Source organism: Carassius auratus, unplaced genomic scaffold (assembly GCF_003368295.1).
Source record: "Carassius auratus strain Wakin unplaced genomic scaffold, ASM336829v1 scaf_tig00216276, whole genome shotgun sequence".
Taxonomy (NCBI): Eukaryota; Metazoa; Chordata; class Actinopteri; order Cypriniformes; family Cyprinidae; genus Carassius; species Carassius auratus.
The window spans coordinates 250366-278260 of NW_020528487.1; the positions used below are offsets into that span (position 1 = coordinate 250366).

The following is a 27895-nucleotide window of genomic DNA, read 5'->3' on the forward strand; positions in this document are numbered from 1 at the left end:
TTATCCTAGGGGAGGCACTGCCTCTCCATAGACACGTCCCTGATGAGATCCAGTTTTAGGAATATGCTAAAAGTTACAATTTAAAAATAATTATATTTGTGTGATTTTGAATGTGAAATGCATTTTATCTATTTTTCATTGAGTATGAAAATCAAATGTTTTATTTTTAGGTATTAATTTGAAATAATTTAAGCTCTCTAACCTGAGAGAAGTTCATCAGCATCTTCATACCCAGAATGCAGTTCTTTAGAGATGAAACTCCCTGTTAAAGAAGAGCAGAACAGTCAGAATCATGTTCATTATTAAAAACAGACTAAATCCTCATTTTCTCTGGGTTACAAAGCATTGTGTTGGTGACAACACAACAAAAATGTAAATTACTTGCATTTTAAAAGAATATTTTGTTGGGCCAATTAGCAAACACACACACACACACACACACATATCCTCACATGAACCCATTTCTCGCTGCCTTCCAGAAATACACTCAGGAAGAGATGCTGTCTGACACAAACACACAGAGTAAAATCAGCAGTGTTACATTTGCAATGTTAAAAGTTATTAATTCCCTAAGAGTTTAATAAACAGCCTACAGTGTTAAACAGTAATCATGTTCAGTGTTATTATATGGTGTAATTTCACTTTTACACTAGAAGTGCGGAATAAAAAACCTGCCAAATTGTCTGGACTCCACTGTTCAATGACTGCTGCATCACAAGGAGACAGTGCCATATTTTCTTCGAGCGACCGAGACGGTAAGTTGGATTACTTTCTCTTGATAAAAGTATATGGGAAAAAAATTTAGTTGAGAATTTTAGTCAAAATATGATTGGTGGTGAACACATTTAGAAATTACTAATGTCTAGGTTACATATAGAACCCTTGTTCTCTGAAGGAAGGAACGAAGATGTTACGTCAGAAAGAGCCCAATTACCTTTGAGTAGTAACAAAACGAGCCAATGGTACACAGTGTACATTGGTCTGCAGGATTTGAATTGCGAGCTCTGTCCCGCTGTGTGGGTATATAGGGACCAGTGCAAGCAACTCACATTCAAGTTTTCGCTGAGGAACCAAGCCAAGTGACCCGGCCGTTCAGCAGAACAGTGACATAACGTCTCCGTTCCCTCCTTCAGGGAATGAAGATTACATACGTAACCTAGACGTTCGACGTTATGTCAGAAAGAGACTGACGAATGGGGTCCCTTACAAAATGCCACATGGCTGTCTTCCAGTGACCTGTGTGAGTGATAGCACCCTGTCGTGAGGCCAGCACGTGTGATGGCCTATACCTGACACAGAATGCACTGGGTAGCATATTCCATCTGGACGTATGCTAGCAGGCTGCCTGCTCATATAAAGACTTACAAAGGCAGGCATCAACCATGTGGTGGTGATACACATGAATCTCTGAGGTACTCAGTCCGCAGTGCAGAAGTTTCAATGACAGAGCTGGCAAGGTGGTTGCCAAAGGAAAGACACGCTACCAATATACTTAGAGTGGAAATACACACATGAGATTGCCCCCCAAAAAAGGGGAATCACAACACATGGAGGCACCTAGTCCAACACAGGGGCTGACCGATAGGGCATGCATGCGAGTGCTGGACATCAACAGTGCTGGAGGAACTCAGGGATCTGAACTGAGGAACTCACCTGAGGGGAATAGCGCACACATCCAGTCCGTGGAGTGTAATGGCGCAGCAAGCGGATTGACACCGAGCAGGTCCTTACTTGTCTGAAGGGGCTAGTACCCTGGAGGACATGGGCTCTACACAGAGATTATAAAATCTCGCAAATCAGTTAGGTGTCGCCCAGCCCGCAGCTCTACAAATGTCTGTTAGCGAGGTGCCATGCGCCAGCCCTAGGGGGAATGGCAGGTCTTGAACCTAATAAGCTAGGACAATACCATCGACTATCCAGTAGGATAACCACTGCTTTGAGACAGCCTTTCCCTTCTGCTGCCCTCTGTAACAAACAAAGGGCTGGTCTGAGGTCCTGAGGCACTGTGTTCTATGTAAGTGCGGAGTTCATATACTGGACAGAGCAGCACCAGGTCTGGGTCTGCCTCCTCAGAGGGCAGCGCTTGCAAGTTCACCACCTGAACTCTAAAAGGAGTGGTGGGAACTTTGGGCACATATCCAAGCCGTGGTCTCAAGATAACGTGAGAGTTGGCAGGCCCGAATTCCAGGCACGCTTCGTCAACTGAAAATCATGAGGACCCCCCTGATCTGTGCAAGAAGTCTCACTGGGGGAAATGCATACTTGTGCAGGCCCAGCAGCCAGCTGTGCACCAGAGCATCCATGCCAAGGGTGCCCTCGGTCAGGGAGAAAAATAACTGGCAGTGGGAATTCTCTGGAGAGACAAAGAGGTCTACCTGAGTGTCTCCAAAGCATTCCCAAATCAGCTGAACCGACTGGGAGTAGAGTCTCCATTCCCTGGGGCAAGACTGCTGACGTGAAAGCTCTTTGACTGCATGAATGAGCCTGCTCGGGATGTGAATGGCACAAAGTGACCTCAGATGCATCTGACTCTGACTCCCGCAGACCAAGGTACACTGTGTACCATTAGCTTGTTTTTTTACCACTCGAAGGTGATTGAGCTCTTGGGCGAGACCCCATTCGTCAGTCTCTTTCTGACGTAACATTGAACGTGACTGACTGAAAGGGAACTGCAAGTTTTTTTGTCACGTTTAGTGTAAAGTTCTTGTGCATGAGGTGCAGAGATGTAATGTTAAGTTACAGAAGTTTCTCATGCCGGTTCGATTTCCTGTGATTACATGTAAAATAACTTTTTGGAATGTGCTTAAAATTTATGTAGATAAGTTTTTAAGTTCTTTCATTTTGGTTTGTTAATACATCCTCTCGCCTCCATTCCCGCCTAGGCCTGGTTTTACTGCAAGTCTGGCACTGAAGTCTGAAGCAGCTACATTTGGGTGCTTTTCTACTCAAATGAGAGAATTCATCAAATGGTAATTTTTATTTTATTTGTATTATTATTATTATTTGTTGATTGATGTTATCTAATGCAAAACTCTGGAATTGACCATATGCACAGTGCACTATTTAGAACTTCCAGATAAAGATAAACCAGCTCATAATCTTCCAGTGAAGCTCATTTTATATGTGCTATACATGGGTAGAGACTCAAAGAAACCTCTCCTGCATTCTTATCAAAAACTGAGAAACAAAACAATTGCAACACCATAAATAATGTCAGTGGAATTAACATACAGTTTCGTGTTATTAAAGAACATATAATTTTATGTGCAGAATCTGGTAATCCCAGGAAAGTACTCAGATTTTATACAGTCTATGACCCAGAAACATAACTGTACATTTTAATGCTGACAAATAAACACTGTTGTAACTGTTTAGGCAGTTATGCTAATCTTTTAAACAACATTGTAATGGTATTCTCGATAATCAATCTCTAACCTTCAAAAACATTTTACAAATTGTATACAAATTTAAAGCATTTATTAATTTTCATTGTTGTGCAATGAAGAAATGTGTCAAAAATGTGTCTCTGTGAAAAATAAAGACTTTTTAAGATGAAAATTAAATAACCATTAAAACCATGAGATGGCAGTTTAGGATTACTAACTGGCTGCAGTTGCCATTTCAACACCCTAGGTTTTTTTTTTATTTTTTATTACTATTATAAAATAAATATTATAACAAATTTAGTACTTTATCACACTATAGCTAGTGCAGGAAGTCACAGTCACTTGTCATTTAAAGAAATACATAAGGCCAGCCTATAATGCTGAATTTTTTAAAATACCTTATAGTTAAATACAAATTAAATAAGTTATAACAAATAAATAATGGATTGAATATTTGCAAATGTTAAGATTTAATTTAAAAACTACATCGTTTAAGTTTTGTCCAACACAGACTTGCTGCTGTAGTTTTGTTTGTCTGAATCACTTATTGTACAGCTCTGTTTTGACCGGCTTGTCATACGAGTCATTCCATTGCCACTGTCAATCATAGCAATGACTCACGGCATGATTTTAGGATTCTGTGCGTAAATTTAAAATTTGTGTTTGTCATTCCTGAAATGTTATACGTGGACATTTGGTCATCTTAGACTAACAAAACTTTTCTCCAATTTGTGAAAGGATTATGTAGATAAACCGAGCAAAGGGCTCTTTATGGCACAGTACAGTTGACCGGAAATTATTGAGCTGGCTTATATAAAACCAGGAAGTAATCGTGCATATGGTCAATTAGAGCATGTTTAAGTGTGAACTGTGTAATCTTTACATTGCTTGTTCTCAGTGCTGAATAGGGGAGAGCAGGGGCAAAAGTACCATTTTTCAGAAAAACAATTAAAAAAGATAATGTTTTAGACAGAGATATATTTCTGGCCAGTAACTCAGAAGTGTGGTCTATCAATACCAGGTGGTATTTTGTAGAAATGTAAAAAGTTGATTTTTTTAATATATATTTTCATTTCATTGTATTTTTATTAGTGGTGGGCCGTTATCGGTTTTAAGGTGCTGCGTTAACAGGAGACTCTTATTCAACAATAAAAAAAAATATCGCCGTTAATCTATTCTCAAACTGGGGTTGAGAGCTGGGTCTATACTACGCGAGCTATGATGACTTTCACCTTGACATTTTAGCGCAAATGTTTACCTAGCCGAATCTGTAGGGGGCGAGAACGAGTCTTTGCGCCTGTGTGGATGTCAACTGTGAAATTACCACATCAAACGTGACGTGCTAACATGGATGCAGCTAAGATGCTGCCGGGTTTGCTTCAGGGATTTTTTTTTTTAAGAAAGGAATCCTCAACAAGACGCACTCCTGTTTCACACATAATCCGTCTGCAGTGCATATGCAGTCCGTGTGCATTACGTATGTGGTGCAGAAGCAACACGGACTCATACTCATTGTGCTTTCACACAGGACACGTTTGCAGTCAGAATCCATTAACATGGGTGCGTAAAAAAATATGAATACGAGTATGTGTGTAACAGGCATAAGGTTGTTTGCACCTTGTGCAATGTGGAATTAGTTTACAGCTTTCTCAAGCAGTTTGTGATGCATTTTGGAAACAGGAGATGAGCCCCCGGTCTAATGCACCACCTGGCTTGAGAAACCCGTTCTCAAAGCCTTACTTTTAGTCATTATTGTATTTGGGTAGCACACATATTCTGAATGCCTTTGGCAGAATTCAAATGAGCCATTTTAAATCTAGATTAATCTAGATAATTCCAAGATTTCAGTGAGATTAATCTAGATTTTAAAAATTAATCTATGGCCACCTCTAATTTTTATAAAACTTTTTTCAACAGAATGAACAATATAAAACTTGAGTTACATAAATTTTAAACATAATGTAACAGTAGGCTTATTCCTGTTTCCATACAGTTGTTTTTATGCATCAATTCAAAATGTGCATTAAAACATCTGGAAACACTGCAAATTCATATAGGTGGGGGTTTAAAATGTAAAGTATGCCTAAAACCTCAATATAACTATGTCTATGTCTATGTCCAGTAATGCTCTCATAAACATCCGGATAAAACCAGACCTCTGTCTGTCTTTCTGACCCTCACTCTTGACCTATTTTTTTTGTATAATATGACAAACATTTTTATAAATGATCCAAGACACAGAAATTAACAATATAACATGCACCGTAATAAAAAAGAAATACTTCTTGTTAATTTTGTCCCACTACAGTGACAATCTTTTACTTTCGTCCCGACAGAAACTCCTGACATTTAAACCTGATTTACTTTTATACTGAAAAACTCTGAAAATACAAACTTTAGGATGTGTTAAAGCACTAAATAACCTGTAGATTGATCATTACTGTGACACATGAAACAAGAAAAACAACTAATAAAAAAAAAAAAAATTTTTTAAATGTTGCTTCAATAATTTATTTTTCTACTCAAAAACAGTTTTACGGACCTAACTGCGGGAGATGACAAATCACGTGCTATTTCTCAGCTACGTCAAGGGTTGCGTGTTGAACATGCTTGGAATGCAAATGCAGTAAGAGGCTCTGAGAAAATAGCTTTGTTACTTTCGTCCCACGTTACTTTCGACCCCGCTCTCCCCTATCAAGTCTGTCATGTCGTCATATCGGCACACTAACATGCAACCATCAAGTTTTTTATGACAATTACGTTTATGCAAGCATCGTGAAAGTGAGTTAAAGGTATGTTAAACTGTAAATGCGTCAGTCTTTCAATTTCCTTCAGTGCCTTATCAATTCATATGGCATGCTCTGTTGGGTTAAATAATGTACTAAATATTTCCAGATGTACAAAGTTATGTTTTGATTGAGAGATATGTCTGAATCTATCTATATTTTATTTTCCCATTATAAATAATAAATTAATAGTAAGATAAATTCTTAACACGTGTTCATTTATTCTAGTGTAGTACACTGTTTGTTTTAAGATGCCTTATTACTCATGTTACTCTTTAAAATTATAAAAATGTATTTAATAATCAGATTAAATAAATACTTAAATTGTTTCAGGCCTCCATGTGAATATTGCACAATGTTTAATTTAATTGACTATAGATTGAAGGATGTAAAAAATATATATGTGTACGATTTGACACAGACAGTTCTCAGCATACTCATAATTGGGGGAAACTCAATTGTTTACCATATTTACTTAATTACTGAAATAAGTGTTTTTTTTTTTTTTGTTTTTTTTTTTTGTTTGTTTGTTTGTTTCGTTTAGTTTTTTTGTATACTTTTTTCAGTAGAATTGGCCCAGACTTCTGCAGTGTCAAGTGAAGGAAGCTTCTCTCATAAGATTGCAAACTGGGAGTCTAATGTGTGAGTGATGGAAGCCCTTCACGAAAGGAGCAGAATGCTGAAGATGACGCCAGAATTAGGAGTCGGTGTCATTTATATGTTATTTTATGTGCAGTACAGATTTAAAACACACAAATGAATATAAAAAATTTAAGTTTAACTTGGCAGGCACACAATATCAGCTTATGGTCACACCTGAAATGTACTAATTATTAAATTAAGATATCAAGCTGCAAAAAATAAATTGTAAGTTGACCCAAAAATAAAAAGATTGTCATCATTTCTAATTTTTTTGTTATTCCAAACCTGCAAGATTTGCATTCATTTTCAAAACACAAATTAAGATATTTTAAATGAGAACATTTCCTTCCATTGACAGTCTACACAACTACCACTTTGATACTTCAAGAAGTTCAATAAGAGATCATAATAACTAATCCAAATTAATGAAGCACTTGAGTCCAAATTTTCACTTTACAATGAACAGATTTACTTTTTTTCTTCTTTTTTTTACATTTAAACATTGATCAGGAACATAAACAGAAAAACAGAAAATTTTGATTAAACATGATACATATGGATTACTTCTCTTTATGGATTAGATCTCTTTATAAGAGATCTAATATTCTATTAAAATATTTTCAGTTGTGTTCAAAAATAAAAGTCTTGGCTGAGTAAACAATAAGAATTTTTTAATTTTTTAACTAACCCTGTAATAAATGTATGGGGCCATATGTGTCCCCTAAAATGCATGCCAACGCCAGGTTGTGAACAGAGCCACTGTGTGACTACACAATCAGCTTAGCAGAATGGTTCCTGAGAGAGATGTTTATGTTATTAATTGTTTTTTTCTTTTTTTCTTTTCTTTCCAAGAAGCCAAGTTCCTGGCTTCTCCCAAGACTTTCAAGGACCCAATGTACCTTGGAATGAGCTGTAAAGGAGCATGAAACCAATATCTAAGGTATCTAGACTGTATTTCAGAATAGATATATCTATATTCATGCTTTATCTATATTCATGCATTTTTTTTTTTTTTTTTTTTTTTGCTGAATTTGTCATATCTATTATTTAGAATGGGACAGTGATATTGACCTTGAGTGTTATTTTTGTCTTTGATCTGCAGGCACCAACAAGAAGAACAACTTGATTGCAGAGAAGAGACAGCTTTACATACAATACGTTCTAATGGGGCAACGAGGAACAGCTACAAAACTGTCTGTCAAATCTACCTGTCATATGTGTTCATGTCTACGTAAATGTGATGATTTTGTGCTTTATCAACTATTTTATTTAACTATTTTATGTTTCTATGCATCATTTAACACCCATTTGTTAAATAAACGTTGAAATTTATAAATCTGTCTGAAGGCTCTTGATTTTATGTCTGATATTGTACATTAAACACCATACAAAAGCTTTTTTTTTTTTTTTTTTTTGCCCTGAAAATAATACTTTATTAATAACACCTAAGGGATTAAAACACTAAGGGATTTACACTATGGGGTATTTAACACCCCTTTACACTTGGAGTTTAATGTTTCTACACTGTGAAGTGCTATATATCACTAAAAATTAAACACTACGAACGGTGTACGTTTAACACTAGACAGATTGGGATCATATATGATCTTTAGTAGTGTTAAAACTGACACTTTAAGTGTTGAGTTGACACTGCTTTTTTACTGTACACACACACACATGAACATGCACCTGCAGCTCTGTGGTTTTCTGTCAGGAATTCTGTGGTTTGAAGCAGGAGGTTTAACAGGACTAATAATAGATGAACATCAACTGTCTGACAGACTCTTATTAATGATATTAAATGAGATTGATGGCTCATGTCTCACCCCTCTGAGTGAAGTGATTGTGTCTGTGCTGAATCTCCTCATAAACGGCCTCAGTCTTCGTCCTGTGTCTCCTCTTAGAGAGAGCTGTGAGTGTAGACAGACAAACCTGCTGTCAGTTCACAACACATGACTGATCACACACTGAATAAGACACAATATGACAGTCTCTGGATCTCTCCTACCTCTCCTCATCACTCTGTTCTGCTGAATCAGTATAAGCAGTGGCACTAAGAGCAGTAAGAGCACAACTCCCAGAACAATCACAAGCACCGGGAGAGACACTGGTGGAGGAGTTTGTGAAGGAGAGACTGATGTTGAGCGCACTGAAGGAGAAACTGAAGAAGAAGCTGATGATGTTGTGGCAGGAGTAGTGGACACTGACACATCTGACAAAAACACAATTATAATCATGCAAATGACTGATTAAATACTGAACTATTATTAGCAATAAAATTATTTAAAAAATTTGTGACCTTCACATGTGAGTCTAACAAGCTTTTTGCGGGAGCAGTCAGTGTGGTTATTCAGGGAGAGAGGACAGTCCCACAGGTGAATCTCATTCCCTCTGCACTCAACTTTGTTCATCCACACAACACCTTCACCAGCACCAAAGGTTGAATTCCCATCAGCCCTCAGTGCTGCTCCACAACCCAGCTGCCTGCAGACCACCTGAGCATCGCTGATGTCCCAGTGATCATCACAGACTGAGCCCCACACAGCGTTATGATACACCTCCAGCCTCCCAGAGCACCGGCCGTCCCCTTCACGCAGTCTGAGAGGAAGATGATCTAAAACACACACATCAACCAGCACTGACCAGCTTCAGCAAAACATTTACAACAAAACACACACTGAACAAGGTTGGCTTTAAATGTATGATTATCAGGCATGTGCAGAAGTGGGGCCTTTGGGGGCTCGAACCCTTGCCCTTTTTTTAAATTATTAAAAAGTGCCCCTCAGACAAATAGCAATTATGTTGGGATCAATAAAACAAAAAGCATTTGAATTATAATTAATATGACAATGTGTACAAAACAGTAATTAATTGCTCAAAGGTATGAAAATTCCTGTGTATTTTTATGTAGGCCTATGTGTCAATCTGAGGAGTTGCTATGCGTTTCGCTTGATATTCCACAGTATTTTCAGAAACCTTTTTTCAGTAAGTGCCTATGGGTCACTGGAAGGAAAAAAATAACTTAATATTTGTTTCTTTTTTCCCCATCAGTAATCAAAACTAGTTTACCATGCGTTGCGCGAGAAAAGACCCAGTCAAGAGAATCAGATTTTTCAATTATGAAATTTCAACTTCAGGCCTGTATCTCACCTGTGGTCAGTGCCAGCCCTACCTAATAAGCGATATAAGTGGCTGCATAGGGCCCCTGTGGCCATCAGGGTGGCCAGACAGCAATCACGGGAATAAGGCAAGGTGATGGTGGAGATGGCAACAGCAGAGCTGAGCTGGAGCGTTCTCTGGAGCTGTACTTCCATAGGAATTAATGAAAAATATTCGTGGACATGTCTATGCATTCTACACAATTTGTCATTACACCTGATGCATGCAAATTAGACTGCATACAATATCTAGGCTGAAATTATTATACACACTGTGTAGTCATAACCATCTCTTAGCTCTGTAACATGCTTGAAGAAAATTTTGGTTTATTATTGTACTTTGATTTGAGTAGAGACAATAACCTAATTTGATTATGCTTGCACTTAATAAGACTAAGAAGTAAGTTTTTTTTTATTTTTTTAATTTTAATGATCAAAAAAACTTTGTGAAAAAAGTTCAGATAGGAGGTAAACCCATAGCCTGCAAGTACAATTCAATAGGTATGAAGAGACTCATGAAATCATACAAAAGTGAAGGCAGTCAGTTCAGTATTTTACAGTCCTTTAGTATTGTTGTTTGCTGCATAACCTAATTCATACTCAGAGAGCAGAACTGAGATGGCATTTATTGCAAGATTTCAAATGCACCTGCAGACTATTTTTCATCAGTGAAGATTTCTTAAAATAGTGTACAAATCTTGTTTAGTCTCATTCTTGTGAACCCTATCTTGTGTCTGGTCTCAAATTTTTGCCTTCACCTTTGATGTAGCTTAAATCTGTTTCAACATTATTATTTTTCATTTTAATATAGCCTGTCATGCCAGCCCAGAAAATTAATTATTATTATTCAGTTATTTTCATAACCAGGTGTTTTTGCTTAAAGCATTAATTTCACTAAATATTGATACATTTCTCTTAAGCAATCGATAAACTCTTTAATAAAAAAAATGTAAACTTTGCTTAAATGGGTTGTTTACATGACATTGCATTTTCACTGTCACACAAGAATAAAAAAATATATAATTAATATTGTCATTTAAAATGTATTTGTCTTACATGGACCCATTGTTATAAAAACTTTTTTGTTATTAGATTTTTTATTATTATTATTATTATTTTACATTTTTTAGCTACATAAATCTCAAAATTGACCTATAGTGTGACTGTCTCAAGGATGTTCAATAAATTACAACTTTTATAAATTAAAAAGAAAAGCATATAATTGTTAATAAATACCTCAGGCATAATTTTACAAGAGTCTATTTTAGTAATAATTTCTTTCATCCATATATTTCTAAAAGCATATGAACTTAATACATCATGTCTCTGAATACTTTGTCCTTCGGTGTGACACCATATCCTGTTTTTAAACATACGGACAACTTTAATTTTTAATTTCAATTTTTAATTTTTTACTGCATATTTGTTAACTACACAAATATATTTTCCTATCTATATTTTAATATATAAATATATTGAGTAAAACAAATTGGTAAAACTTTAAAATTAGGCGTCCTTGTATGATGTGTACCCGCATCCCATTGGGGTAAATATGGGGAAATGAAAATGTAAGTATGGGGCCCCCTTTTGAAAATCAGCTTAGGGCCCCCAAAATGCTAGGGCCGGCCCTACCTGTGGTCATTAACTAATGACGTTCAATCCACACTTTTATCTCAAAATCTTATTCATCATGTATTTATCTGACACAATTGTTAGTTTGTTAAAATTCAAAGTTCAAAATAAAAAAAAAGTCCTCTTCTTTTTCAGGATCGCATCAACTGCTTCTCTCTCAAAAAAACGTTGCATCATCTCTGTCCTGAATCCATCCATTAGGGTGGGGCTAACTTTCCAATCATCTTATTGCACCAATCTTCATCTTATTAAAGGGGGGGTGAAATGCTCGTTTTCACTCAATATCCTGTTAATCTTGAGTACCTATAGAGTAGTACTGCATCCTTCATAACTCCAAAAAGTCTTTAGTTTTATTATATTCATAAGAGAAAGATAGTCTGTACCAATTTTTCCTGGAAAAACACGACCGACTGGAGGCGTAACGTGTGGGCGGAGCTAAAGAATCACGAGCGCGTGTAGGCTTTTGCGTTGAGAGCGTTTGGAAGCTGTGACACCGTGAGGAAAAAACCAACCAAAACGAACCATGGCTAACAGTCAGATTCAGCGTATATTTATGATCCAGAATCAGATCCCGAGGCTGAAACTGAACGAGAGCAGCAGCAGCAACGACTCGCTCCGAGCGGGGCTCGAACCCGGGTCTCGGCATGGGAGGCGGACGCACTAACAAGAAGGCAGATATTTGAAGCAGTTTTACTCACCGCCTGCGGTTCCAACACACGATCGTGACCCTTTTTCGTTGGGATTGCATCATCCTTAAGAAATAAACGATATGCAAATCCGTCGTCAAACTGGGCCATGTTTGTAAAACAAGCATCTTCGAAATGCAGGGAACAAACACAAACACTTGCACAACTCCGTTGATGCTCTGTAAAAATGAACTCCATCCACTGGTCCCTTAATCCCTTTTTTTATTTGGTAATCTGTGCAGGGTTGTCTTGCCTTGGCAACCAAAAATACACTTCTTTTGTGACATTTCGCGACGCTCTTGCTCTGATCACTGAATGCCTCTGCTCTCAGTGCTCTGCTATACGGGAGCGCGCGCTCTTCCAGTAGACGTGCCCTAGGACCCATATAAGGAAATTCCGCTCCATCTAACGTCACACAGAGCCATACTCGAAAAAAACTTTCCGAAACTTGTGACAAACCGGAAGGAGTATTTTTGGAACAGAAATACTCCTTCAAACGTACAACTTAATTTTTGAAACTTTGTCCATGTTTAGCATGGGAATCCAACTCTTTAACAGTGTAAAAAACTCAGTATGCATGAAATAGCATTTCACCCCCCCTTTAAATAACTTTTCAAAATTAGTTTTTAATTTAACTTATAATTATTAAATAATTCACCAGTGCCCATTTTTCATATATAATACACTAACCAATCATGATCAGCAAAAGAAGTTCAAACTTAAAGGGGGGGTGAAATGCTATTTCATGCATACTGAGTATGGCTCTGTGTGACGTTAGATGGAGCGGAATTTCCTTATATGGGTCCTAGGGCACGTCTGTCGGAAGAGCGCGCGCTCCCGTATAGCAGAGCACTGAGAGCAGAGGCATTCAGTGATCAGAGCGAGAGCGTCGCGAAATGTCACAAAAGAAGTGTATTTTTGGTTGCCAGGGCAAGACAACCCTGCACAGATTACCAAAAAAAAAAAAAAACAGCATTAAGGGACCAGTGGATGGAGTTTATTTTTACAGAGCATCAACAGAGTTGTGTAAGTGTTTGTGTTTGTTCCCTGCATTTCAAAGATGCTTGTTTTACAAACATGGCCCAGTTTGACGACGGATTTGCGTATCGTTTATTTCTTAAGGATGATGCAATCCCAACGAAAAAGGGCCACGATCGTGTGTTGGAACCGCAGTCGGTGAGTAAAACTGCTTCAAATATCTCTGCCTTCTTGTTAGTGCGTCCGCCTCCCATGCCGAGACCCGGGTTCGAGCCCCGCTCGGAGCGAGTCGTTGCTGCTGCTGCTCTCGTTCAGTTTCAGCCTCGGGATCTGATTCTGGAACATAAATATACGCTGAATCTGACTGTTAGCCATGGTTTGTTTTGGTTGGTTTTGTCCTCACGGTGTCACAGCTTCCAAACGCTCTCAACGCAAAAGCCTACTGGCGCTCGTGATTCTTTAGCTCCGCCCACACGTCACGCCTCCAGGCGCTCGTGTTTTTCCGGGAAAAATCGGTACAGACTATCTTTCTCTTATGAATATAATAAAACTAAAGACTTTTTGGAGTTATGAAGGATGCAGTACTACTCTATAGGTACTCAAGATTAACAGGATATTGAGTGAAAACGAGCATTTCACCCCCCCCCCCCCCCCCCCTCCCCCAGGACCAGTGGATGGAGTTTATTTTTACAGAGCATCAACAGAGTTGTGTAAGTGTTTGTGTTTGTTCCCTGCATTTCGAAGATGCTTGTTTTACAAACATGGCCCAGTTTGACGACGGATTTGCGTATCGTTTATTTCTTAAGGATGATGCAATCCCAACGAAAAAGGGCCACGATCGTGTGTTGGAACCGCAGTCGGTGAGTAAAACTGCTTCAAATATCTCTGCCTTCTTGTTAGTGCGTCCGCCTCCCATGCCGAGACCCGGGTTCGAGCCCCGCTCGGAGCGAGTCGTTGCTGCTGCTGCTCTCGTTCAGTTTCAGCCTCGGGATCTGATTCTGGAACATAAATATACGCTGAATCTGACTGTTAGCCATGGTTTGTTTTGGTTGGTTTTGTCCTCACGGTGTCACAGCTTCCAAACGCTCTCAACGCAAAAGCCTACTGGCGCTCGTGATTCTTTAGCTCCGCCCACACGTCACGCCTCCAGGCGCTCGTGTTTTTCCGGGAAAAATCGGTACAGACTATCTTTCTCTTATGAATATAATAAAACTAAAGACTTTTTGGAGTTATGAAGGATGCAGTACTACTCTATAGGTACTCAAGATTAACAGGATATTGAGTGAAAACGAGCATTTCACCCCCCCCCCCCCCCCCCCCCTTTAATTGGACAATATAGTGAAAGCTGTGATTTTATAAATCATTTGAAAATTACATGGACAGACAAGCTTACATTTGTCAAGTGATCTGGTTTTGTGGTTTGTCTCATTTCATAAATTAAATGACATCGCTGAGAAAATGGATGCTATAATGACTGCAAAAGCACTGCACAAAACCGTATATAACAACAATGGTAATCAGTATTCAAATCCCTTATATTTATGTATGGTACACCTTCATGAATAATGAAGGGCCACCTATAGGCCTATTATGTGAAGTTTAAGCTGGAGCAATGGTGATGTGAAAGGACTTTATTATATTACAATTTTTTTTTAATTATGCAGTATTATTATAGTATCTTATGTTCACCAAGTCTGCATTTATTTGATCAAAAATACAAAAAAACTATAAAAACTATATTTAAAAAGAATAATTAAATTGTACTCAATTTAAAATAATGCTTTTCTATTTTAATATACTTCAAAATATAATTTATTTCTGAGATGAAAAGCTTTATTTTCAGCATCATTAGTCCACTCCAGTCTGAACTTGTGCTGCTTAATTGTATTTTATTATTTTAATTTTTTTGTAACCTGTAATACTTTCTGGGGGGTCATTGCTAAATAAAAAGTTAAAACGAACTGCCTTTATTCAAAATAGAGATTTTAGCATTTCTATTTAACAAACCCTGAATAAAAACAATATATAAAAAAAACTCAAGCGTTTGAACAGTATTATATATTGTTACAAAAGTAATATTTTAAATAAAGCTGTTATTTTTTTCTTTTATTTTTTTATTGATCAAATAATCACAGGTGAAAATTAGCTCAGGTTCCCTTTCAGTCGGTCACGTTCGACGTTACGAATGCGATCTCGCCCGAGAGCCCAATCACCTTCGAGTGGTACAAAACGAGCCAATGGTACACAAAGTAACTTGGTCTGCGGAATTTGCATCGCGAGCTCCACCCCGCAGAGCGGGTATATAAGGAGCAACGCGAGCAACTTGCATTCAAGCTTTCGCTTCGGAGCCGAGCACATCGCTTGCTGCAATCACCGGAGTGTTTACAAGCAAGAGCTGGTGTTGGTGTGATGGCGCGATTCAGCGGTTCGTCTGGGTTTCCTGCGACAGCTCCCACGTTCCCCTGAGGGCTTCAATACCTCTAAAAGAGACAATTTCTCTCACAAAAGAGATACGGGCCGATTTGCATCTTTTTAAAGATGTCATTTCGCCCGTGTGTTTCTGGATGCGGTCGATATATCGCTCCTCATGACGGTTACGATCGTTGTGTCACGTGTCTGGGCTTCCAGCACGCTGAGACTGCGTTCGTGGATGCACACCCCTCACATATGCCGCAGCCGGTCGAGTTCCCGGATGAGTTTGCTGGACCCTCTCAGGCTCCTGACATCTCATTCGGGGCTCGCAAAGAGGACCGTATGTCGATCGCTGCATCACAAGGCGGGCTTGAGTCCTCGGGAGATGAGGGTTCGGCTGCGTTGCCTCCCTCAGGAGTGCCAGCATTGTCCGAGTCCGATCCCGAGCTGATGGCCGTGCTTTCCCGGGCAGCGGAGAGCATCGGGCTTGAGTGGAATCCTCCACCCTGTCCCGAGCGCTCGAGGCTGGATGATTGGTTCCTGGGGGCTGCTCATGCGGATCGCCAGCACCCCCCTCTGGTTCCTTTCTTCCCGGAAGTGCACCAGGAAGTAACTAGTTCATGGAAGGCACCTTTAACTGCCCGAAACCGTTCTGGTTCTTACTCTGCCTTCACTGCCCTCGATGGCGGGGCGGCCAAGGGGTATGCTGGAGCATTCTGTTGCGATGCAACTGTGTCCACAGAGCGCCTCCGCTTGGCGTGGTGGTCCCAAGCTGCCCTCCAAGGCCTGTAAGTTCTCATCATCGCTTGTGGCCAAGGCTTACAGAGCTGCGGGCCAGGCCGCTTCTGCCCTGCATGCCATGGCCTCACTTCAGGTCTATCAGGCCAAGCTGCTCCGGCAGCAGCACGAGGGCAGTGCTGACCCAGGGGTTTTGCAGGAGGCGCGCACTGCTACCAACCTCGATCTCCGGGCGACGAAGGTCACTGCGCGCTCCTTGGGTCAGGTGATGTCCACTTTGGTGGTCCAGGAGCGCCACCTATGGCTGAACCTGGAAGACATGAGGGAGTCTGATCGGGCTCAGCACCTCAACTCCCCGGTCTCCCAGGATGGCCTCTTCGGCGACGCGGTAGAGAGCTTTGCCCGGCAGTTCTCTGCCGCCCAGAAGCAGTCAGAGGCCATCAGACACATCCTGCCCCGGCGGCCCACTGCTGCTTCCACACCGCCGCCGGCGCAACCTCAGCCTGCTCGTTGCCGAACGCCCCCCTGCGGCCTCCTCCACTCCCGCTCGGCCACAGCAGCAGCCTTCACCCCGGCTGCAGCGAGGAGATGGCCGCAGAAGGGCGACGCAACCCATCTCTGCCCCTAAACCTGCCAAACGCCAGGCCAAGCGGCATTCCTGAGACGGGCGACCCGGAGTTGGAGACGTCAGCTCATCAGGAGATGGTAGCAGGACCACTCCTTCCCCTGGAGGAGGGCCAGTGGGAATCCTTTGTTCTCATTTTCTTTTTGTTCCGCCACTGGCCCTGCGGCCGGTGGTACCCAAACCTTCACTAAACGAGCTGTTTCCTCTACCTCTGGGTCCCAAGAGGCCATGAACGACAGCTGGCGACGTGCTTCCTCGCCGCTCTCGTTCTCCTCTCCCCTTGCCAGTTTCCATACAAAGACGGCTCAAGAACGCTTTGCCTTCTCATGCCCTCTTTGCCACTTGGAGTCAGATGAGTGCCCGCACTCCACTCCCGCTAAGGGACGCTATGCCTCCCATGCCGGAGCTGTCTGCTCCACCACACTGCCCCACTGTGGGTACGCCTGTAGTCCCCTTGACCCCGCTGGTTTGGTTCCTGGGAGCCTGGCTAGAGCTCCCCAGGCCTTCCCGCTGGCTTATCCGGACACTCAGGCTCGGCTACGCAATTCAGTTCGCCCGGCGTCCCCCAGGTTTCGGGGTGTCCACGCGACGATGGTGGGCAAAGATGCCCCTGTCATGCGCGCGGAGGTCACGACCCTGCTGGCAAAGGGCGCGATAGAGCTGGTCCCTCCAGCCGACATGAAGTCCGGCTTTTACAGCCCTTACTTCATAGTACCCAAGAAGACAGGTGGGTTACGGCCAATCCTGGACCTGCGTGCCTTGAACCGAGCTCTACACAGACTCCCGTTCAAGATGCTAACGCCCAAGTGCATTTTCGAATGCATTCGTTCGATGGATTGGTTTGCAGCGATCGACCTGAAGGATGCGTACTTTCATGTCTCCATTCTTCATCGACACAGACCGTTTCTTCGGTTTGCTTTCGAGGGGCAGGCATATCAGTACAAGGTTCTCCAATTCGGGTTGGCCCTGTCTCCCTGCGTCTTTACGAAGGTTGCGGAGGGAGCCCTGGCTCCTCTCAGGGAACAAGGTGTCCGTATCCTCAACTACCTCGATGACTGGCTGATCCTAGCTCACTCTCGAGAGCGGTTGTGCGAGCACAGGGATCTGGTGCTCAGACACCTCGCCCGACTGGGTCTTCAGGTCATCTGGGAAAAGAGCAAAATCTCCCCTGTGCAGAGGATCTCTTTTCTCGGTATGGTTCGCACAGCTTACGAACGAGCACACGCAGTCACTGCTGAATTGCCTGAGACAATTCGAGGGCAAGAGAGCGGTTCCAATGAAACTGTTTCAGAGGCTCCTGGGGCATATGGCGTCCACGGCAGCAGTCATACCGCTCGGGCTACTCCATATGAAACTGCTTCAGCACTGGCTTCATGACCGAGTCCCGAGATGGGCATGGCAACAGGGCACGCTCCGAGTGACCATCACTCCGGCCTGCCGACGATACTTCACCCCGTGGTTGGACCCCTCGTTTCTATGGGGCCGGCGTGCCCCTAGAACCAGTGTCCAGACATGTTGTTGTATCAACAGATGCCTCTGCCACGGGCTGGGGTGCCATGTGCAACGGGCATGCTGCGTCAGGCTCCTGGACAGGACCCCGACTTCAGTGGCATGTCAATTGCCTCGAGTTGCTAGCAGTACGTCTTGCTCTGCACCGCTTCAGGGCCCTGCTGAAGGACAAGCACGTTCTGGTCCGTACGGACAACACTGCGACCGTAGCGTACATCAACCGTCAGGGTGGTCTACGCTCCCGCCGCATGTCGCAACTCGCTCGCCATCTCCTCCTGTGGAGTCACAAGCATCTGAGGTCGCTTCGTGCCATTCACATTCCGGGCAGGCTCAATTGTGCAGCCGACGAGCTCTCACGACAGCAGTCTTGCCCCGGGGAATGGAGACTCCAACCCCAGTCGGTTCAGTTGATTTGGGAACACTTCGGAGACGCTCCGGTAGACCTGTTTGCCTCTCCAGAAAATTCCCACTGCCAGTTGTTTTACTCCCTGACCGAGGGCACCCTCGGCACGGACGCCCTGGCACACAGCTGGCCGCTGGGCCTGCGCAAGTATGCATTTCCCCCAGTGAGCCTTCTTGCACAGACATTGTGCAAGATCAGGGAGGACGAGGAGCAGGTCCTTATGGTTGCGCCCGCCTGGTTTTTGGCCCGGCCGGACCTGGTTCCCCGAACTTGAACTCCTCGCGACAGCCCCTCCTTGGCCAATTCCTCTGAGGAAGGACCTTCTTTCTCAGAGACAGGGCACCCTCTGGCACCCACGTCCCGATCTGTGGAACCTACATGTGTGGGTTCTGGACGGGTCACGGAAGGTTTAGGTACCTTGCCACCACAGGTGGTAGCTACCATCACTTCAGCTAGAGCCATGTCCACCAGACATGCCTATGCTTTGAAGTGGAACCTCTTCATCACTTGGTGTTCTTCACGGCGTGAGGACCCCTGGAGATGCCTGATTGGGTCAGTGCTTTCCTTTCTTCAGGAGGGGTTGGAACGAAGGCTGTCTCCTTCCACCCTAAAGGTCTATGTGGCTGCCATTTCGGCTCACCATGACCCTGTTGAAGGTAAGTCTCTTGGGAGGCACGATCTGATCATCAGGTTCCTGAGAGGAGCAAGGAGGCTCAATCCGCCTCGCCCTCAGCAAGTCCCCTCTTGGGACCTTGCAGTGGTTCTATCAGCACTGCAGAGAGCTCCCTTCGAACCCTTGCTCTCAGTAGAGCTAAAGATTTTATCTTTGATAACTGCGCTCCTGACGGCTTTGGCTTTGGTGAAGAGGGTCGGGGACCTGCAGGCATTTTCAGTTGACGAAGCGTGCCTGGAATTCGGGCCGGCTAAGTCTCACGTTATCTTGAGACCCCGGCCTGGGTACTTGCCCAAATTTCCCACCACTCCTTTTAGGGATCAGGTGGTGAACTTGCAAGCGCTGCCCCTGGAGGAGGCAGACCCAGCCCTGGCGCTGCTCTGTCCAGTACGTGCGCTCCGCACCTACGTGGACAGAACTCGGTGCCTTAGGACCTCAGACCAGCTCTTTGTCTGTTACGGAGGCCACCAGAAGGGAAAGGCTGTCTCCAAGTAGAGGTTGGATAGTGGATGCTATTGTCCTGGCTTATCAGGCTCGAGACCTGCCATGCCTCCTAGGGGTGAGAGCTCACTCAACTAGGAGCATAGCTTCCTCCTGGGCGCTGGCACATGGCGCCTCGCTAGCAGACATCTGTAGAGCTGCAGGCTGGGCAACACCTAACACATTCGCGAGATTTTATAATCTCTGTGTAGAGCCCGTGTCCTCCCGGGTACTCGCCCCTTCTGGCCAGTAAGAACCTGCTCGGTGTCAATCTGCTTGCTGCGCCATTCCACTCCGCAGACTGGATGCGTGCGCTATTCCCCTCAGGTGAGTTCCTCAGTCAGAACCCTGGGTTCCTTCAGCACTGTTGATGTCCAACACTTGCGTACATGCCCCTTGGTCAGCCATGTGTGGGACTAGGTGCCTCCATGTGTCGTGATTCCCCTTTCTGGGTAATCCCACGTGTGTATGTCCACAGTAAGTCTCTCCACAGCATGTGTCTTTCCCTTGGCAAGCCCCTTGCCAGCTCTGTCATTGAAAATTCCACCCTGCGGGCTGGGTACCTCAGAGTTCTTATGTATCACCACCTTGGTAGATACCTGCCTTCTGTAAGTCCTCCCACGGGCAGGCAGCCTGCTAGCATATGTCCAGCTGGAATATGCTACCCAGTATATTCTGTGCGAGCTATAGGCCCTCACTCGTGCTGGCCTCACGACAGGGTGCTATCACTCACACGGGTCGCTGGAAGACAGCCATGTGGCGTTTTGTAAGGGACCCCATTCGTAATGTTGAACGTGACCGACTGAAAGGGAACGTCTTGGTTACGTATGTAACCCTCGTTCCCTGAAGGAGGGAACGGAGACGTTACGTCCCCTTGCCACATCGCTGTTCCGCTGAACGGCCGGGTCACTGGCTCGGCTCCTCAGCGAAGACTTGAATGTGAGTTGCTCGCGTTGCTCCTTATATACCCACTCTGCGGGGCGGAGCTCTCGATGCAAATTCCGCAGACCAAGGTACTTTGTGTACCATTGGCTCGTTTTGTACCACTCGAAGGTGATTGGGCTCTCGGGCGAGATCCCATTCGTAACATCTCCGTTCCCTCCTTCAGGGAACGAGGGTTACATACGTAACCAAGACATTTCCAACATTGATAATAAATCAGTACTGAATACAATTTATTTGAAAGTACATTAAAATTTTGATCAAATAAATGCAGGCTTAATGACCCTAAGTGACTTCTTGCAAAAATATAAAATAGTAATGTATTCAAACTTTTGACCTATAAGTTTTTTTTTTGTTTTTTTTTTAATTTACATTGTCCCTTTTTTAGATTTGAGCCCCTGTCCCTGAGGAACTCTCTTATGGAAGTAAAATAATGACATATGTCTTAAAAAACAAAAATTACTGTGTATTTCCAGGGCTTGCATTTTTAGCTCTTGAAATTTCAATTTTTTTTCATTTGAGCTGTGAATATTACAATTCAAAATATTTCACACACCTTTTCATAATTAAAAAAATCTATAATTCACATTCACGTTCCAGAATTCACTTGCAACATATTCAGTCAGTTATAAAAAATATGACGTGTAATATTCGACAGGCAAATTTCGGTCCATTTTATTTCACTGCTGCAGGAATAGCAGTAGAGCACCGATGTGTGATCTCCATCTGCTGTCAGTCGCTCACCAGCTGATGGTGCAAGCGGCTATTGATTAAGACCAAAGCAACAGGTGGATTAGGTAATACTGTTACAAAAACTGATCTGCAGAAATGATGCAAGCACTAAGTTTTGGACAGTTCTGATTATAGGGGCATGTGGAAAAGCTGATTGTGTGTATGTTTAATTCAACATCTTTGCTGTTACCACAAAGGAGATTATAATGATGTTTTACCCAACGTTGAAGTACAGAACTAACATTAGATCTAAGAAAGACATATATTGCTTTCGGTTGTTTAGTTTCGTAACTTTGTGTCATGGCTTGTAAATCTACAATGTGAAAGTCAAAAACTTACCTGAACACTGTTTCTGGTAAGGAGATGGTGAGATAAAACATGTCAGATGACTACGAGGAGACTCCTGATTCTCCTCCTCTGAGTTTAAAACATGAAGAGAACTGAACATTAGGACACAAGGGACATAACATCTTTCAGTGAACCATATCAGTGTGAAAACATTATTTAAGCCTCATAAATCATTTAAATTTTATCTCACTTGAGCAGATAATATTGGCCACTTCATCATTATTATTACAGTCGTTTTGTCCCCAGGGTGAAGATGGACACTGTCCGAGATATGAATCATGTGGTCGACATGTAACTTTATCCAGCCAGTTACGAGCTGATTTCACTCTTGCTGTAGAATCAGACAAAACACCAGATCTTCCACAGTTCAGCTCTTGACAGATCAGACTCACTGTGTCTCCCTCCATCTGGTTCCAGCACACATTTCCCCAGGAACCATTGTAGAAAACCTCCAGATTCCCTTCACAGCCCTCAGTTAACCTGATCTCTGTAAACTCTAGAGGGAAATTAAAAGAAAATATCATTTTAAAAATTACCAAAATTGGAAAACCTGGGCATTATGGATATGGGAATGTGTTAAAAGGTTATTTCTTAAACCTTTATATTAATTTTAAGTGTAATTTTTACCTGAGCACACGACTCCTACATCCTCATTGTGTTGACAGTCATGTTTTCCCCAGCCTGGAGAAGAACAGCTCCAGAGGGACGTCTCATTCCCCTCACACTCCACCTCATCCAGCCATATGGGTCCAGAACCAGGAACAAACCAGGCTGGTACCGGCTGGTTACTGAGGGCCACTCCACACTGCAGCTGTCTGCACACCACATGAGCATCTTTAATATCCCAGGAGTCATCACACACTGTCCCCCATGAGCCGCTGTGAAAAACCTCAAGCCTCCCTGCACAGTCTCCCCCAGAACCCACCAGCCTGATGGACCCCCGCCCTGATATTCAGAGAAAGAAAAACACATTATTGATCACGAACAACTGAAGAATCTGTCCAGATGTTGTTGTTCTCACCGATGCAGGTGATTGACAGCTGTTGTGTGGAGCTGCAGTTGAGAGTTTGTGGAGAGCTGCAGTTCCCCAGATGAGCTTCACTCCCAGAGCACTGGAAGCCCATCACACACTCATGACTGTGTTCAGGACTGGATGAAGAGGAGCTGTAGAAGTTCAGCGCAGAGCCACAGCCCAGCTGTCTGCAGACCACAGAGGATTCAGAGAGACTCCAGGAGTCCAGCAGAACTCTCCTCCAGACCTGATGGATGAAAACTTCCACTTCCCCCTCACACTGTTTCTCTCCAGACAACCGAACCAGACCGTCATGAAGAGACAGAGCAGAATCTGAGTGGAAAATGTGGCATTTTATTATTATATTATTCAATGGTCTCTCCTAATACTTGATTCTGATTGGCTGGCAAGTATGCATTAAAACTGTTTAACGCACAGGTAGTTCCAAGTCAGTTTAATCACCATTCCATATTAATGTGCTGCTTAAATGCACACACACACACACACACCACTCATTGAGAGAGAGAGAGAGAGAGAGAGAGAGAGAGAGAGAGAAATTGAAGATCCGCTGCTCACACAGAAACGTTCAGGAGTAGGCCAACATGAACTTGTCAATGGTGCTGCGCCTTTTTTTATTATTGTTAAATACTGGATTCCTGCATTATATTCCTCAGCAACTATAGGAAAACTATAGGTAAATTGTACTTGATTTGTGTTCTGGGAAACATACAAGTATCTTCTGTTGCTTACAAAGAGCAGAACTAAATGTGAAAAAAAATTTTTTTCAACAAAATACAAAATGGAGATCTTCTAACCCATTTTTCAATAAAATCCTCTCACCAGAGCAGATGACTCCAACATCTCGTCTATGAGAACATTCAGCTCGACTCCATGAAGAGATGGAACATTCTGAGAGTTTTGTTTCATTCCCATCACAATCAAACACATCAGCCCAGATTTCACCACTTCCTTCTCCAAACCAGTCTGATCCCACAACAGACACAGCAATCCCACAATTCAACTGTCTACAGAGGACACTGGCAGCTCTCATATCCCAGAATGCATCACACACTGTGCCCCATTTACTGAAGTAGTGACATTCGACTCGACCAGAACAAGAGTCTGAACTGTTAACCAGCCTGAGATCAGTGTAACCTGGAGAAAGAACATGGTCTTAATGAAACAGAAGATAACAGTAATTTTAGTAATGCGTAATTCTTCAGATGGTTCGGTTTAATACAGTCAAAGCAGGGCTTGACATTAACATTTTTGTTTACCAGCCACCGTTGCTATGGGTTTTTTCCAAAGTTACTAGCCACTCAGCATTTTTATTGACCATAATTTTTTTGTTGGGAAATGACATTTTATATGATTAAAGTCGACTATGCTAAAACACTGAAGATAGATTTACAACTTCTTTAAATGCAAATGTCATGATTTAGTACATGATTCTGTGCTGGATCATATAGCATCAATTCTCAACCTGACTTCCACTTTTTCATTGAACTGACTTTTCTTTTCTGTTTCCATATGTTTACAGGGTATCTGCAGGATTTTAAATACAAATTAAAGCTTTTTAAGGGCTTTTTTTTTCTTAAAGTGCTGCACAAATAAAATTATTACCATATGAGTGGGGTAGGGCAATGACTAGAGTAAGATATTAAACAAAACAAAACAAAAAAATGACATGATTTACAATTCATATTAAAAACTGGGCATTTGGCAGTCCTTACTGTCAAGCCCTGTGTAATTCAGCAACATTGTGAACCTCAAAAGCTTCACAAAAATATATATATTTTTTAAATCAAGCTGTGCCTCGATACATAAGAAAAAACAATTGCACTGTGCTTTGAATTGTGATTCTTGTCTTTCTGTCCCCAAATTTAAGACCTCTTGAAATTCTAACAGGCTTTTCATGTAGCATTTTAGAAATTTTCTATTTGATACAACAAAATTTAAGAGTTATTAAAGACCTGCAGAAACCAACCAAAGTGGCTAATCACAAATGACTGTGTTACACGTCACCCACACTAGGTGATTGTTAAAGTCAAGCCCTGTATAATTTTAGTCTATTTAACAATTACATTTGTTTAAATTATTAATTAAATTATACCAGAACACAACAGTTCCACGTGATTGTCATGGGTGCAGTTTATATTATTTGAAGTTAATGATGGGCAGCGTCGAATGTGTGATTCATATCCTCTACACTGAATCTCTTGTGTCCACATCTGAGCGTCTCCTTTGTCAAAAGCAGCTGCTCCCAGCACCTGTACAGGAGCCCCACAGTCCAGCTCTCTACACACAACCTCTGCATCCTTCTGGTCAAAGACAGCGTCACACACTGACATCCACGTCTGATTATGAAGGATCTCTAACCTCCCAGAGCACAGGTGAGGTCCATCAGCAAGTCTTGTAAATCGTCCATAGTTTATAGTTTCTGATTAAATTTACACAACACAAAAGACAATCTGTCTCTATGATTATGATAAAGACATACAAATCAACATCCAGATAATAAAAAGAGATAAATTGATTAAAGTAGTAGGTTTAGACCATAAAATATATTTATTATTAATTAATTGTTCATGAAATGCTTTGGAATCAAATTAGTTTAATTTGCAAAAATGATGTTTATGAATGTAAGTCTGATCAGTGCTGCATAAACAGGGTGATGTAGCAGCTCACCTGAGCAAATGACTCCAGCATCATATCGATGATCACAGTCATGAACACCCCATCCCCTTGATCTACAGTCTTTCAGAGTTGACTCTGATCCACTACAGGCCACTTGATTCATCCAGATTGGTCCTGATCCTTGTCCAAAGTTAGCCCCATACACTGCATTTAAAGCCTCTCCACAGCTCATCTCTCTACACACCACTTCAGCATCAGTCAGATCCCAATTTCTATTACACACTGTTCCCCACTGACCATCATGATGAACCTCCACTCTACCACTGCAGGAACTGTTACCACCAACCAACCTAACAGTCTCCAAATCTGTATATGAATAAGAAAAATTAAGCACAGACAGAGAGAGGGAGAGAGAGAGAGAGATGATGATTTAACCACAGTAGCAGAACAGAAGTTTGTAAATACAAATATTTATACATATTTTGAAGTAGTAGTTGTAGTAGTAGTAGCTTTTATTGTCACTGGTCACAGGTACAGTGATATTAGCCATCAACCTGTCCATACATACAATATGACAAGGAGACAGGACAGGAAGACAGGGAATTGAGGAAGAAATACAGCATATCACGAGGGAGGGGAGGAGAAAAAAAAACAACCCTCAGACTATTCTCCTGTGGGGAAAACAATGCGGGAACAGGAAAAAACACCTCAGCAACATAAGCACATAACCAGTACAGCATGAAAAACACACGACTTGCAACAGGGGAGGGGAGTCGGGGGTGGTGGTAATCCAGCACAGGCAAGCAGCCATCCGGTCCTGCAGCCATTCTCGACGCTGTTCACAGACCCATTTGTCAGACTGGCGGTACAAAGCGGCGAAGGCGAGGGATGGGGGGGTAATCCAGCACAGGCAAGAGCGTCTCACTGCAGTGCTCTTCCGGGGGAGTTGTTGTTCCAACAGCGGCCTTGGCTGAGGCGAGTGCTGGTTGAGGGGAGCCGAAAGCAGATAAGATTGGAATTGTTTGGTCTTGGGGAGAGCCACATTCCAATTTACACGACTAATCCCTTAGTCCATTCTGGTCTCCGAAATCAATCCATTTGCCTTTGCAAAGCCGTGAACTTCTCTGCAATGTTATCCATATTGCGGTTAATAGTCCTGGTCTCAGTACTGACCGCTCTGCCCACTGCTTCAATCATGACGAACAGCCTTGTGAGGCTTTGGACAGCTGTTAATGTTTCCTGAATACCTCGATAAACCAGGGCAATGCCAAATCCAATCAGCAGAAGACCTGTTATCATGGTTCTGAATAGGCAGATATCTTCAATGTCCTCCACGGAAAGAGCCATCAGACACACGACCCGCCATCTCTCCTACGCGTCCATCGTGAAGCCAGCCGCGAACGTTCCGGCAGGGTAGTCAGGTTCCCCCGAACCCAAGCTTCTCGTCGAGAAGATGGTGTCAATTGCGATGAGAGACCAGTTGATCAAATCCATGATTTCTTAGATTTTTTAGTTCGGAGAGCAGTGTGGAGAGAGTCTCTCAAAGTATAAGACAATAGAAGAGATGAGAGGAGCAAAGGAGGGAAGGTAAGGGGGAGGAGAGGGAGAGAAAAATGCGACCGCCTTCGTTGAGAGCCAAAAAAGAAGGTATTACAGAGTTTGACAATTTCTAACATACTCTTTCTGAAATTGTGGTTCCTTTCTTTAAACTTAACATATCGCATTTAAATAATAAACATTTATTTAAAAACTTTTTTGAAATCGTTTTTAAAGGTCAAACATTGACATTTTACCAGAACATATCAGTCCCACGTTGTTTTCTTGAGAGCATTGTATGTCATGTGAAGTTGGACACAATCGAATGAATGTTTCATTTCCTCTGCACTGAATCTCTTGTGTCCACATCTGAGCGTCTCCTTTGTCAAAAGCAGTTGCTCCCAGCACCTGTACAGGAGCCCCACAGTCCAGCTCTCTACACACAACCTCTGCATCCTGCTGGTCAAAGACAGCATCACATACTGACATCCACGTCTGATCATGAAGTATCTCTAGCCTCCCAGAACAGTGAGAACCTCCAACCAGCCGGACTCCTGAACAAAGAAATACAGAGAAGACC

The 27895-nt window shown here is 42.5% G+C and overlaps 1 protein-coding gene across 1 annotated transcript; it reads right to left on the reverse strand.

Annotated features, from left to right (window-relative positions):
* LOC113097434 (deleted in malignant brain tumors 1 protein-like) lies at positions 1-27879 on the reverse strand. The gene is made up of 11 exons (XM_026262674.1): positions 27573-27879; positions 25831-26145; positions 25256-25582; positions 24181-24297; positions 23056-23075; positions 22758-22935; positions 22321-22461; positions 22122-22199; positions 2247-2353; positions 203-262; positions 1-39 (listed from the first exon to the last, which is right to left on the reverse strand). The coding sequence occupies exons 1-11, from the start codon at positions 27802-27804 to the stop codon at positions 1-3; spliced, it is 1614 nt and encodes a 537-aa protein (XP_026118459.1). The 5' UTR covers positions 27805-27879.
* Positions 27880-27895: the final 16 nt, after the last annotated feature.

What these genes read in the sequence shown, in the direction of transcription:
- LOC113097434 (XM_026262674.1), bottom strand. Translation starts at nt 27,804, where the DNA reads ATGTCAGTATGTGATGCTGTCTTTGACCAGCAGGATGCAGAGGTTGTG. An exon ending in CGTGGGACTGATATGTTCTG is followed by an intron (nt 26,146 to 27,572) that starts GTAAAATGTCAA and finishes ATTCATATACAG; the next exon opens with ATTTGGAGACTGTTAGGTTG. An exon ending in GGCCAATATTATCTGCTCAA is followed by an intron (nt 22,200 to 22,320) that starts GTGAGATAAAAT and finishes TTTTAAACTCAG; the next exon opens with AGGAGGAGAATCAGGAGTCT.